Source organism: Somniosus microcephalus, chromosome 2 (genome assembly GCF_052327205.1).
Source record: "Somniosus microcephalus isolate GS21.2 chromosome 2, FLI_Smic_1.0, whole genome shotgun sequence".
In the NCBI taxonomy this organism is placed as follows: Eukaryota; Metazoa; Chordata; class Chondrichthyes; order Squaliformes; family Somniosidae; genus Somniosus; species Somniosus microcephalus.
Window position 1 is genome coordinate 322,922,468 of NC_140988.1, and position 15,529 is coordinate 322,937,996.

Genomic DNA, 15,529 nt, shown 5'->3' on the forward strand with positions numbered 1-15,529 from the left:
TCAAATATGCTGATGAGATTAAAATAGAGAGTGCAGTAAAGATACAAGTTGCAGAAGTATTCAGAGTGATTATGCAATTGGGCTGACAAATGGTAAATAAAATGTAACATTAAATGTGAAATAATACAGACTGGTTGAAAAACTGTCATAAGTGCAAATTAGCAGAAAGAGATTTTGAAAGGGACCTGGGAATAGCAATAGACTCATCACTTTCAATGTCTAGGGGAAATGGTGAATCAATTAGAAGAGCTAATAGAATGTTGGGATATAGTGGAATCCAGTTACCGTGATCGATTTGGACAGGTACTGAAATGATCACTATAATCGAATGATCACTAAATCAAAAGGTGGCCATTCCACAATACCATAGAAGGGAGTTCTCAACCCAAATTCGGCACACTGAGCATGGCCCTCCTGTTTAAAATGCCAGTGAGCAATGTTGTTGAACAGCTGGGCAGTGCTGATCAGTATGCTGTGTAAAAGCCACAATGCACTGCTTAGTCGTCCTCTGCTAAAGTACGAACCAGTACAGTTTACTGGTTAGTTTGAATTGCTAATCAGCACTGTTCCGTGTTCAACACTGCTTACTAGTACTTAAAACAACACTCTCCCCAGATTGCTGATTTTGGACCGAGAGCTGTCTTGCAGGACACAGTGGGATTGTCACCTTCTGGTTTTGCATGAACAGCAATGTGTACAACTCGCTGGGAAGAAAGGGTTTGCCCTGAGCTTTGAGAACAATGAATGGAATTCAATGGGAAGGAAAGGTTGTGAGTTAAGGACAATGAATGGTGTACATTTTAAATGGGAAATCTAGCATGAACCTGATCAGTACAGCCAACTTGTACTGATTAGTACAGCCAATGGAAAATGAATATACCTAATACAAATTTGATTGTTATATTCCCATGATCACTGAAAGAGTGCAGAGCCAAAACAGTACTGCATAAGTCTTCAGCATTCTAAGGATTAACAATGTACTAGTCAAACTATACTCGTCTCCGTGTCCATTTTTCTGAATGTTTTGTCCAGTTTTTGATCACCCTCCTAATATTGGTCAAAGAGGTGTGTTTAAAGGAGGAGAGGGAGATGGGCAGATTTAGGGAGGAACGGTATCCAGAGTGTAGGGACTAGAAGTTTTGTTAAAAATATTATTCATTCTTGGGATGTGGGTGTCGTTGGCAAGGCTGGCATTTATTGCCCAACACTAGTTGCTCTGATAAGGTGGAGGTGGGCATTCTTGAGCCGCTGAAAGAGGTTTTATACAACTGGCGACTTGCTAGGCCTCTTCATAGGGCAGTTAAAAGTCAACCACATTGGTGTGGGATTGGAGTCACATATAGCCCAGACAAGGTAATGATGACGAAAGGTTTCCTTCCCTAAAAGGACATTAGTGAATCAGTTGGGTTTTTATGATAATATAACAGCATCGTGGTCACTTTTACTGATAAAAGCTTTCTATTTCCAGATTTAAAAAAAACTGAATTCAAATTCTCAAACTGCCATGGTTCGAGGTTGAACTATTGGTCCAACCTCTGGAATACTAGTCCAGTAGCATAACTGCTACATTACAGCACTCAAAGTAGGGGCGGGGGTTGCCCAAGAGGCCAGAGTCAGAGGAATGCACAGTTATGGGGTGATTGGTAGGGCTGGAGGAGGTTACAGAGATAGGGAGGAGCAAGGCCATGAAGAGATTTAAATATGAGTATAAGAATTTGAAATTGAAGTCATTGGAGAACTGGGAGGCAATGTAGGTCAGCAAGGACATGGGTGATGAGTGAAAGGCAATTTGTGCGGGATAGTATACGGACAGAGATTTAGATGAGCTGAACGATTTCAGAGCACAAAGAATGGGAGGCCAGCAGGACAGCATTGGAATAGTCGAGTCTGGAGATGACAATTACATGGATGAGTGTTTCAGCAGCAGATGGCTGAGGTGAGGGTAGAGGTGGATGATGTTAAGGAGGAGGCGGTCTTTGTGATGGAGAAGATATGGGATCAGAAGCTCAGCTCAGGCTGGGATAAGACACCGAGGTTGCAAAAAGTCTGGTTCAAACTGAGACAGTGGAGGAATGGAATTGGTGGCCTGGCTACAGAATTTGTGGCTTGTGGCGAGGACAGTGGCTTCAGTCTTCCCAATATTTAACCGGAGGAAACGGCAGCTCATCTAAAACTGGATGTCGGACAAGCAGCCTGGCAGCGCAGAGGCAGTGGGAGGGGTCGAGCGAGGTAGTGGAGGGGTAGAGCTGAATGTCATTAGTATACATACTCCATACTTTGGATGATGTTACCAAGAGGCAGCATGCTGAGGAATAGGAGAAGCCAAGGATAGATCCTTGGAAGACTACTGAGATAATGGTGCTGGGAGGGAAGGGAACCATTGCTGGAGATGCCCTGCCTACAACTGGATAGGCAAGAGTAGAACCAAGAGAGGGCTATCCCATTGAGCTGAACTACAGAGGAGAGGTGGGGGTTTTTCGTTCATAGGATGAAGGCGTCGCTGGCAAGGCCAGCATTTATTGCCCATCCCTAATTGCCCTTGAGAAGGTGGTGGTGAGCTGCCTTCTTGAACTACTGCAGTCCGTGTGGTGAAGGTACTCCCACAGTGCTGTTAGGGAGGGAGTTCCAGGATTTTGACCCAGTGATGATGAAGGAATGTTGATATATTTCCAAGTCAGGATGGTGTGTGACTTGGAGGGGAACTTGGAGGTGGTGGTATCCCTGCTGCCCTTGTCCTTCTAGGTGGTAGAGGTCGTGGGTTTGGGAGATGCTGTCGAAGAAGCCTTGACGAGTTGCTGCAGTGCATCTTGTAGATGGTACACACTGCAGCCACGATCCGCCGGTAGTGGAGGGAGTGAATGTTTAAGGTGGTGGATGGGGTGCCAATCAAGCGGGTTGCTTTGTCCTGGATGGTTTCGAGCTTCTGAGTGTTGTTGGAGCTGCACTCATCCAGGCAAGCGGAAAGTATCCCATCACACTCCTGACTTAAGCATAATAGATGGTGGAAAGGCTTTGGGGAGTCAGAAGGTGAGTAACTCGCTGCAGAATACCCAGTCTCTGACCTGCTCATGTAGCCACGGTATTTATGTGGCTGGTCCAGTTAAGTTTCTGGTCAATGGTGACCCCCAGGATGTTAATAGTGGGGTTTAGATGTCGGAGGAGGATGGTGTGGGGGTGAACCATGTCAAAGGCTGCAGAGATGTTGAGGCGGAGTGAAAATCCATCACAATCACATAGGATGTTATTTTTGAATTTGATTCGAAAGAAATATGAAGTAAAAAAAATTCAAACCAACTTAGTGTCAGTGATTCAAGATAACATGAAAGATGGGCTGCCAGCAAATAGTTCATGCAACCAAATTTAAACATTCAATTAAAAATAATTGAATAGCATCTGGTAAATTCAGAAAGTAAGATTTTATTCAAACCCAAGATCGATATTACACATACATATTGATATAGATGGGGCATCAACTGATAAATGGTTCTTCACTGAAAGGGTTGTGAATCTTTGGAATTCTCTACCTCAGAGAGCTTTGGCTGCTCAGTCGTTGAGTATATTCAAGTCAGATCTCGATAAATTTTTGGGAACTAAGGGAATCAAGGGATATGGGGATAGTACAGGAATGTGGAGTTGAGGTAGAAGAACAGCCATGATCTTATTGAGTGGTGGAGCAGGCTCGAAGGGCCGAATGGCCTACTCCTGCTCCTATTTCTTATGTTCTTATGGTTATTAGCTAGTGTTGTGAAATTCAAAAGGGTCTAAAGTTATCTTTTTTAAAGAAAGGTGGAAATTATTCCCAATTCTAAAGGCAATACTCCGTGCTCATTTCCTTGCACTCAAAAGAATCTTGTGTTTTATTTCTAGTTTCTTTTGGTCACCTTTCCTACATGCAAAAATTTATGCACAGAACAACCATTTACAATTAGGAATTCATGTTCGTGTTCCTACTTGGTTTTTCATTTGCTAATTGTTTTGTTTTCCTTACTCCAATCCATAAACATCGATACAAATGTCTTGGATCTGTATTTTGCATCAAAATGATTTCGTTTCGAATTCTATCCGGGTGGTTAAAATAATAAAAGGGGGGCATTTTTATGATTCTATGAAATAAAAAAGGAACATACGCTCCTAAACTTAATATAAAGACGTTTCCTTAACATCAAACTGTTTCTGGGAGAGAAAATGCAGGATTTAAAACATCTGAGTAGAAACAATGCGTTTTTCCAAGAGGTTTGCCATAATTGCTGGTTAACAATTGTAGTTTGCTCGAACACAGCACAATGACTCACCTCACGTGCAATAGTCGTTATGAAGGCTGGTGGTCTGGCTGTGGCAATGAGTGAAAGAGCGTGACGTGCTGAGCGGGCGGAGTCAGCTGCTGGGCTGAGCGGCAGCCCCATTGTAATGCTAAACAGGATCAAACAAGGGGGGAAGAGAGAAAAAAAACACATTGAAAAGCACAGAGTGAAAAGATTACCAGTTTATAATGTCATTTCAAGGTCAATGGAATCATTCAAACAGTTTGAAAATAATGGACTGCAACAACGCGGTGTGATTAGGATTCTGGGGGTCCCAGTATCACCTACAAAGTCAAGTAATTATACGTATCAAAATACACCGCATCTGTTTAACAACTGAAAGGGGGATATTAACAAATTAAGCCATTTGATTGAGGAATATCCAGCTGAGCTCTTACAACCTGAATATTTAAATACTGTTTTGTTCCAAATAAAACACAAAATGCTGTTTTTTTTGGTCAACAGTACTTTTCTCCGGGTAAATAAATTAACCTTTAGCTGCTGCATGTTGATGCACTTAAAAAAAACCTCAAAATTGAAAATAAATTGCCTGGGTTAACAAAAATTGCAGCTCTGTTTTAATTCGAGGAATGATTATCATGCATATCAACACAGATAGGTCAAGACGAGTGTCCTAATATCTTAAAGTTAGCACCTAAAATAGTAAATGTCTATAACCAGAGTTTGTTATGTAACTTTGAGCACTAAGGGCTAGAAATTCAGCACCTTTGCGCCTGCCGTTAGCGCCTCCGGGGGGCGCGGGGGCTTGTCGCTGGCGGGGGGGGGGGGGGGGGGAGATGAGAAAAGCACATCCTGAGAAATTCGGTGGGCGTTGCTGAGGCGCTACCCGATAGCGGCACACCCCCACCGGTAGCACTCCGGGCCGCTGCGCCATCAGCGATGACCCCTTAGCACCCCGCCCCTTACCAGAAATTCAGCTGCGCCCCACAAGGTTGCTGAGGGGAGAGGCATTGAAACGCGACAGAAGCTCCGTGAAGCGATGCCTATCACGCCCCGACATCGCCTCGGTTACCGCCCCACCTGTAAGTGGAGTGCCCGAGATCACGCTCCACTTGCTGTGCGGGGCGGTAAGACGAATTTAGCGGCCGGGGCGGTACCTCTGCGCCGGGCGCTAAATGTCTGGCCTTAACTTGGTTACCACTCCCAAACGGGACGTAACCGAATTTTGCGCCTCTAGTATTTTAACTAAGGTGTTTTATTTAAAGATTGAATTTTTTAGGTGTCATGTTTAAACAAACATTTTTAACTTATCTCCCCTCTTCCAAACAGTCAAAAAAAGACTTGACAAAAATATGATCAGAGTAATTTAAAATAACTGAAGCGAGCATAAAAACAGAAAATGCTTAAAATATCCAGCAGATCCGTCAGTATCTGAAAACAGGAAAGACTGATTTTGGATGTAGAAAAGTTCAGCATCTCTTTTTCAGATGCTAGTGATCTGCTATTTATCAGCATTTCCTTCTTTTATTTCAAATTTAGAGGGTTTTTTCCTTTTTAATTAGGACTGACAGGGCTACAGGAGTACATTATTTAATTGCTCATAAATTGAAAAAAAAACCTACCCAGGTGTTGTTAATGTGAGGTATGGGGTGAATATGCAAAACTTTAGTATGCTCGTGTTATTTAGACCATGAAGTGAAATTTTCAAGCCAACATTAATTAAAGAGCAGACTGCAATCTAAAACATTTTTGAACTGGTAACCAATTCTGTTGTGTTTAAGAATTTTCAGAAACAAAAATGTCATCATAAATGTAACTGCACAGTAGAACCCATGTAAACAGAGAATATTCAATGTGGACATCACCAATGTTTATGCCCAGCTTTTCAAATGGGAGATTTTGCACATGCATGAAATTTTGAACGGGCCATGCAGCCCGTTAAAGGGACCCCGCCCCCCACCAAAAAAAAAATTAGGGGGAACATTGAACACCACACTGCAGAAACATAATTTAAAAATCCAACCCATAAATCCTAGAGAAGGTGTGATCGCTCTTTTCCAGTTCTACCCAGTCCTTTCCTATTGTGCTCCTTCCACCAGTGTGTATTATGGCTATACCAATACGCACAATTATGTCAAAGAATTCTCTGTATTAACATAAACTCTTGTAAATACCCTGCTAGCAAAATGTACAACTATACCAACCAGAGCAAAATTAAAACCACTGTACGACGAATTATAGTTTGCGTAATTCTACTTTGCAATAATCATCACTGATGATTCTTGCCCCTTTCAGTTTTCCTTCCATAGAATCACAGAATGGTTACAGCACAGAAGGAGGCCATTCAGCCCATCGAGCCCGTGCCAGCTCTCTGCCAGATCACTTCAGCTAGTCCCAATCCCCCACCCTTTCCCCGTAGCCCTGCAAATTTTTTTTCCTTCAGGTACTTATCCAATTCCCTTTTGAAAGCCACAATTGAATCTGCCTCCACCACCCTTTCAGGCAGTGCATTCCAGATCCTAACCACTCGCTGCATAAAAAAGTTTTTCCTCATGTCGCCTTTGGTTCTTTTTCCAATCACCTTGAATCTGCGTCCTCTGGTTCTCGGCCCGTCTGCCAATGGGAACAGTTTCTCTCTATCTACTCTGTCTAGACCCCTCATGATTTTGAACGCATCTCAAATCTCCTCTCAACCTTCTCTGCTCGAAGGAGAACAACCCCAGCTTCTCTAGTCTATCTACGTAGCTGAAGTCCCTCATCCCTGGAATCATCTCGTAAGTCTTTTCTGCACCCTCTCTAAGGCCTTCACATCATTCCTAAAGTGCCGTGCCCAGAATTGGACACAACACTCCAGTTGAGGCCGAACCAGTGTTTTATAAAGGTTCATCATTTCCAAAATTATTTAAAGATGTTTCACAAAACTCAGAGTTTTGAATCAATCTATGATAAAACTTTTCAATCATTGTCAAGTTAGGAGATAATAAACAATTATGAAATATATTTTAGTAATAATTATTTGCATTGAGCAGGATCCTATATTTTTTTTAGCGACTTGCTTTGGCAAGTTCAAAAACACCCATTCAATTTTTTCTCAATGACTGTCCTATTTATTGAAAACAATTTCAAGTGAGAATATTAAGAGAATCAAGGGATATAGGGATAGTGCAGGAAAGTGGAGTTGAGGTAGAATATCAGCCATGATCTTATTGAATGGCAGAGCAGGCTCCAAGGGCCGAATGGCCTCCTCCTGCTCCTAGTTCTTATATTCTTAACATGTCAAAAAGTAAGAGCAGAGCAAAAAAAAACCACATCATATCCAAATGTAACTTCTGAAGATTCTTCAGTACATTAAATTAAAAATATTTAAAGTCAAAGTTCAGTGATCCTCAAAACACATTGGCACTTTGTCTTGCATCAAAGAACTAGAGGATAGTATTTCTGGATCAGCTGCATTTATTAAAAATGCATTGAGGATTATATGTAAACTGTTTCTTTCTAGCGTGTTCGAACAATTTCATGAATTGCACTCACAAAATACACACTGAAGCATTAAAGTTAATTTCCTTAGAATGGCGAGCAAACATATTATTGACTTGTAGTGAAAGAATTAAGCAAGAATCTAAGGAACAGGTTTCACATGTTCAGACGGGAACAAGAGAGACCTGCTATAATTTGTCCTATTATTAACAAACTGTTTGCAGCGCACCCAGGATGTCTCTACAAAGCTGCATGTCATCAGTTTGGTAGCATATGCTACAAACATTTTCAAAGCCTCTAGCAACCTCCCACCATCCTCTTTTTTGTGAATGCAAAAAAGCATAAAATACTGCATAGCAGGGTTCTTCTTTGAACTTGGTAACAGGCGAAACACCAAAGCACACTGCCTATTGTTGCAGCGGTCATCTGCTCAGAAAAAAAAATCCCTCATTTTAAACACCAAGCTAGCCTTTCTATACCCAAGAACCAAAAGGTTTTATCTATTGAAACACAATATTAAAAAGGTTGTGTTAGGCATGGGAATATATTGTGCCCTCTTAAAAAACTCGTACAACAAATCCAAGTAAACTCATTAAATAGAAACAGGCAATATTAGAAATGCACAGCAACTTGATCAGCTTCTGAATGGTAAGTTGGGTTCACTCTGATTCAAGTTTTGATGACCTCACAAACATCAACCTATCTTTTTCAGATGCTGATTTGTCTGCTGTGGATTTCCAGCACTTTATGTTCTTACTTCAGATTTCATGTATTCACGTTTTACTAATAGTTATAGTAAGAATGGCAGCAAAGAAAGGGACAGTGATGTGCAGTTCCTGCAGGATGTGGGAGTTTCAAGTAGCAGATGCAGTCGCTGACAAACACATCTGCGGGAAGTGTTTCCACTGAAATTACTTGAGCTCAAGAACTTAAAACCTGATCTCAGAACTTGAAGCAAAATTGGAGCCAGTTGGACCCATCAGGGAGGGAGAGGGGTTTTTGGAACAAGACTTTCAGTGGGTATTCACACCGCTGAGAGATAAGGAGCTGGCAGTGGTAAAGAAAGGAGTGGTGACCAATGTTCCCTCTCAGCTGTGCGCATAGTAATCTGCAATGTCTCGTGCAAGCTGCTCCAAGCTTTGACACTGGAAACACCACACATGCGCAAAAATTTAAAGGGACTGCACACTGAAAGAAGCAGGCCGCGCAGAACATAGTGCAGCCTACAGGGAACATTGGTGGTGATTATCTACAGGTCAGGGGAATTGAGAATGGACAAATTAGAGCAGGAATGCCCAGAGTAAATTATCACCAACAAATTTGAAGCACTGTCTTCTTGTGGGAATGGATTGTAATGATACCAAAAAACATGAGATGGCTCAGGGAGGGGGGGGGGGGGGGGGTTGAGATTGGCAATTCAGTTAGGAATGCTGTAGTAATAGGAGTCATTTTAAACTCGGTAGGAAGAGGGAAAACAAAAGCAATTAGAAAGAGCAGGTAGAGAAGGTAGAAATAGGTGAAAACCTAAAGGAGTACCTTCATGGACTGCAGCGGTTCACCACCACCTTCTCAAGGGCAATTAGGGATGGGCAATAAATGCTGGCTTTGCCAGTGACTCCCACATCCCAGGAACGAATAAAAAAAAACAGCATGAAGAAGGAATACAAGTACAGGAGGAAAATCAAATCCACCAGTTATAAGCAGGAGGCTATTAATGAAGATTAAGGGATATAGAATTAGGGGAAGGGCAGCAAAGAGGATTAAAATTGGTTAGAGGGGAGGAAACAGAATCAGAGTTAAGGATAGTTTCTCAGATAGTTGGAAGTGGGTAGTGGTGTTTCATAGAGTTTTGTTCTGGGACTCTTTGGGCTTGAATTTCCCTGGGTCATCGAGGCGGGAATGGAGGTGTGTGGGGTGTTAAAATTGCAGAATCGGGGGGCACGAAGCCTTCCCACCCCCAACCCGTCTCCATGCCCGTTTCCCAGGAGGCAGGTACCCGACCTGTGCTGGGAGCCGCCTCCCCGAGGGGGGGAAGGGGATTAGTGCCAATTAACTGCCTGTTAACAGGTAGTTAACAGGCAGTTTTTGGCCTAATCCCTATTTTTATCCCTGAGGTATGGGCTTCCCGATGACTCCAAACCACGCCAAGTTAGCGAGGCGGACTGTCGGGCTGAAGGGCTTGGAGGGTTCGAGATGTCCGGTGTTCAGGTGAGTGATGGGTGCATGAGTGCAGAGGTAAGTGTGTTTGGTGTGTGTAAAGTGTTTAAAGAAGTTTTACTTATCTTTACTTACTAATGCAGGCTTCCTTCCTTCAGGTCTCGGGAGTCCCTCATCTCACCTGCACGGAAAGCAGAATGGCTGCGAGCTGTCAAAAGTTGCAGCATTCAGCTTTCTGTTCTGGAGAGATTTCTAACTGAGTCTGTGGAGAAGGACTCAAGTTAGAAGTCAGACTGTCAGTGTTTGACAGCTTCACAGAGCTGTCAAACGCTGATATTTCATCTGTCAAAAGCTCTTGACAGATGAAATGTCAATCCCTGACGTCACCTGTAACCGGCTGTCCCTTAATTGGCCTGCTGAGCCCGCTGGGCGGGCTCAACAAGGCCAATCAAGGGAAAATCACGTGGGTTGGCCACAAATCAATAGAGGTGGGACTACAACCCAAAAAGTGGGAGTCCCGCCTCCACTGACAAAATACAGCCCTTTCTGTTTACGGTGTACATGGATGATTTGGAGTTTTGGGCTGTAGGGTATAGTGTCCAAATTTGTAGGTGATCCTAAAATAAGAGGCAGAGTAAATAATTCTGAGAACCAGAGGAGGCTGTATATATTGATAAGTTAGAGGAATGGGCAAAAAAATGACAGATGGGTGCCAACGTTGGGAAGCGTGAGGTGGTATATTCTGGTTAAGAAAATAAAGTAATAATTATATTTTGAGCGATACAGAACAGCAGAGGGATTTGGGAGTTCAGGTTCATAAGGCATTAAAAACAGGATCTTAAGTGGATAAGGCCATTAAAAAAGCTAATGGAATAGTCAGTGTTATAGCAAGAGATCTACAGTAAAAAAGCCAAAATGCAATGGCGAATTTATATAAAATCTTAGTAAAACCACAGTTATAGTACTATGTGCAGTTTAGGGCTCCACACTTTAGGAAAGATTTGAGGCAGTAGAGAGGGTGCTAGGATTCTGCCTGGCGTGAAGAAATATGAAGAAAAACTTGAAAATTTAGGACAATTTTCTTTAGATCAGATAAGATTATAGGGTGATTTGATAGAAGTATTTAAAATGATAAAAGGATGGGTGGAAAAAAGTGGTTGAAGGGCCTAAAATGAGAGGACATACAAGATTAAATGTAAAAGAGTTAGGACAGAGAACAGGGGAAACCACTTTTTTTTTTTACACAGAGGGTTGTGAGGCTGTGGAATGCACTGCTGAAGTTAGTGATAGAAGCAGAGGTCATGTTAACATTTAAGAAAAGGTTAGATAGGTAGTTGAAGGATAGGGAGGTAAAGGGCTATGGGAACAGTACATGGGTTTATTTGAGGATAAGCATCAACACAGACTAGTTGGGTCAAACGGGCTGTTTCTGTGGTGTAATTTCTATGTCATTTTAAGTAATCCTTACATAAATCCTTTAATTTTTTTTCTAACAATGATTTATATTTCTCTGAAAATGTTAGTTTTAATTGCTTGCAGTTGACTTAAGTGGTTGTTAATATAATGCTATTATCCACGACATACTCAGTAGCTTCTTTTGTGGCTTCTTTATTTATGCCTTGCAACATTCAACCTCAGCACTGTGCCTGAGAACTCGTTCAATCCAATTGTGTATTGTATTTATGGTGACCTGCTACAAAAACATAATGATCCAGGTGTTTGTCTAACCCAGTCTGTAAAATATTGTTACACAAGTGGTAAAAGCACTGGAACAGTTCCAGAGGTGGTTGTATACACTGGAAATAAGTCTTGTACTGGCAATATAATAAGCAACACAATATTCCACATATTGAGCTATTTCTTAACAATGCAAATTGACAAAGGTTCTAGATCACGCCACATTTCAAGTTTTATGAGCCCTAAAGGGAAAGGAAAGTCGTGATTTTTCTTTCATATAGAAGAAAATATTGTTTTATGGAAGAAAATATTCAACTTATGAACATTTTGGTAACGATCAAAAACATGAATTTTCTTATCGACATGGAGGCCCTTCAGTTGGGTCTCCGTACTTTATGGCTGTTCCAATGACAAGAGCTATCACTCTAAACCTGAAGCAGGTTAGTAGAAATCTGGAACTCTCCCCGCCAAAAGGCTGTGGGTGTTAGAAAAATTGGGATATGGAGCAAAGGCAAGCAAATAGAGTTGCGGTGCAGGTCAGCCATGATCTAGCAGGTTCGAGAAGCTGAATTGCTCTACCCAGTTCCTAATGTTTCTAAGTGGATCTAGCACGCCGAGGTCAGGAAAGGGAAAACTGCTAGTGTTTCCAGTCCTGAATACTATCCAGTGACCCGTGAAATGCACACATGTAGAGGAGTAAGGACAGAAGCCTGCTTGGGCATGAGGGCCCCCGTGCACACTTCAGTCGGGTTCTGTATGACAGTCAACATCTGTGGAAGCATACTCCAACAGAGGGTCAAAATGTTTGGGTGGGGAGGGGAGAAAACTGGTGAGGGGAAAAAAAGCGAAAGGACTAATGGCAAAAGCTCTTGAATGTTCTGTACTACGCACATTTTAGAATTTGTTACTGCTGTACCTAGAATCAGTATTTATCGGTTCAACAAACAATTTAAGTAATGTTAGTACTGAAGCAATTTTTCTCTCCAGTATTAATCCATTAGAACATAAGAATTAGGAGCAGGAATAGGCCATACAGTCCTTCAAGCCAGCTCTGCCATTCCGTAAGATCATGGCTGATCTTTGATCTCAACTCCACTTCCCCGCCCAATCCCCATATCCCTAGAGTCCAAAAATCTATCTATCTCAGCCTTGAATATACTCAACAACTCAGCATCCACAGCCCTTTGGGGTAGAGAATTCCAAAGATTCAAAACCCTCTGAGTGAAGAAATTCCTCCTCATCACAGTCCTAAATGGCTGACCCCTTATCCTGAGACTAAGCCCTCTACTTCTAGACTCTCCAGCCAGGGAAACAACCACTCAGCATCTATACTGTCAATCCCCCTCAGAATCTTATATGTTTCAATATTAAGGCCTATATTTCTATTTTTTAAATTATACAAAAAAGATATGATACATAAAAGAATTAACATTTATAACTAATCTCCTTGTAACACTAAACTTTCATAAGTGTTATGTGGCAAAGGGAAAATGAAATAGCATTCCACTGAAAGTATTACCCTTTGACAACTTTAGGTAAATTTTTACCCCAATTATATTTGCCAGTAGTTTAGTTGGTAGAATTATTAATAGAACTACCTATCAGCACAACTCAATCACCCATTCTCACAATCTTCTTGGATATTTCTTAATTTCTATAATGAAAAAGTGTAAACAAATTTTAAAAGAAGTGACAATGGCCTAGAAATTCAGTGGGCTGCGCCACCAGTTAGCGCCCAAAGAGGGCACTCAGTGGCTTTAGCGCCACTGGCCATGCCTCCCGTGACATTTAGCGGGGCGCTAATGGCAGCGTTAGCTTGTAGCGCTGCGCCACCACCGATGACGTCATTGGTGTGCGCAGCGCCCCGATCGCGATATTTGGTTGCGCCCGCCTCTAACGCCGGTCGCAAATCGCGACCGGTTCACAGGGCCTACCTGTGGCGGTAGTGGCGCAAATTAAGGTGGAGGTGCGGGGCGGCCATTTTTTCCGGTGGCCGCCTGCCAGCACCTCCTCGCGCCGCCCTCCCCGGCCTCCTGATCCACCCCCCGGGCAGTGCCGACTGTGTCCCAAAAGCCCGGCACTTCTCCTCAGTGTCGGGCTCTTTTGCTGGCACTCGCGATCGGTGATCGTGCTGGTGCAGGCCCCTCCCCCTTAAGGGGAGGAAGGCCTGCAGTACAGCAGCGCGCCATGCCACAGCATGTGGCACTGTGGCACGTAGCGCGGCGATATTCAGTTTGAGCGCCCCAAGCGGGACGCGGGGAGCCTCGAGCAGCGCCCCGAGTCCCTCTTGGGGCGCTCCAACTGAATATCGGGAGGGCGCAAGCGGCTCTGGCCGGAGCGCAAATTCCGGCGCCCAGGCGAGCTTGGCGCCCCAAGTGCAGTGCCACCGAATTTTTAGCCCTATGAGTTTTAATCAAATGAATTTTGATATTGTTTGGTTTCAATTACCAACGGAATAAGAAAGTACTAAACCCTTCTAAAATTATCTAAATGAAAGCTTTTGCAACGCAAGAATTTCAATAAGCTCTAGTCCCAGAAGATCGCAGTGACACAAGTACGTTCAAAATCTGTTACCTTTGTTCGATTATTACAATCTGCATTATTGACTGCGTGCAGTGCACCTGTTATTGGTAAAGTTTTCTTTCTCTAAGGTTGGCAATGCTTGAGTCTTTCCAAAAAGCAACAGGCTGCCTTTCCCTTTATTAACAAAGCCCAGTAGTGGTAGTATGTGGCCAGGGATTAGTCCCTCCTGCAGCTGGGCCAGCTGGACTGTATGTTATTTTCTGGGGGCAAGCAGAGTGTGATGTTTGCAGCACAGACTCAAACAATGGCAGCTGCAGGCCTGTGCTGGAACCAGCAGTTTGTTAAACTGTTTCAATGTCCATTTTGAAACTGAGGTGAATGAAACTAAAATGCTCCAACACAACTCTAAGTACATTGCTATAATGTACTAGAATGACTTTCATCCGTCTATCATGTTTAAATGATATGGTGTCAGCCTTGGCTCAGTGGTAGCACTTCGGCTCCGAGTCAGAAGATGGTGGGTTCAAGTTCCACTCCAGGGACTTGAGCACAATGTCTAGGCTGACACTCCAGTGCAGTACTGAGGGCTGCACTGTCGGAGCTGTTGTCTGTCAGATAAGACGTTAAACCAAGGCTCCGTCTTCCCTCTCAGGTGGACATAAATTTCCTGCACTATCTCAAAGAAGAGCTGGGGAGTTGGCCCAAGGGCTGTGTGCCAATTGGCTGCCGTGTTTCCTACATTACAACAGTGACTATACTTCAAAAGTACTTCATTGGCTGTCCTGAGGTTGTGATAGGCACGATATAAATGCAAGTTTTTCTTTTCTTTAAATCACTTAAACCATTTAACAATGATATTGTACCACCATAGTCCTGCATATTGATTATTGGATCAAATTTATAAACATTACAAAACCTTTAAAATCAATTTAAAAGATTGGATTCAAAATACATGCGTTTCTTTATATACTTGTGCCTTGTAGATGGTGGAAAGGCTTTGGGGATTCAGGTGGTGAGACACTCACCACAGAATACCTAGCCTCTGACCTGCTCTTGTTGTCACAGTATTTATGCGGCTGGTCCAGTTAAGTTTCTAGTCAATGGTGACCCTCAGGATGTAGATGGTGGGGGATTCGGCAATATACTTCTAAGTCAGGATGGTGTGTGACTTGGAGGTGGTGGTGTTCCCATGCGCCTGCTGCCCTTGTCCTTCTAGCTGGCATCATTAGTCCAGGCCTCTGGATTACTAGTCCAGTAACATAACCACTATGCTATCGTACCCTAGAGTATATACACATACACACATATGCATATACACATACACACACATGCATATACAGGAAACTTTGTGATATCCGGCACCGACGTGTTGCCGATCTATCAAAACTGCCAGACATACAAAGTTAATGTTGAAGCATATGGAGGTTTTCATC

At 42.8% G+C, this 15,529-nt stretch overlaps 1 protein-coding gene across 4 annotated transcripts in view; it reads right to left on the reverse strand.

Annotated features, from left to right (window-relative positions):
* wdr7 (WD repeat domain 7) overlaps nt 1–15,529 on the reverse strand; it is an 836,682-nt gene that overhangs the window by 174,950 nt on the left and 646,203 nt on the right. For all 4 annotated transcript variants that reach the window (XM_085974490.1, XM_085974481.1, XM_085974472.1 and 1 more), the window contains one exon: nt 4,293–4,410. In XM_085974490.1, the coding sequence (XP_085830616.1) occupies nt 4,293–4,410 (118 nt within the window). The remainder of the gene's footprint in view (nt 1–4,292; nt 4,411–15,529) is intronic.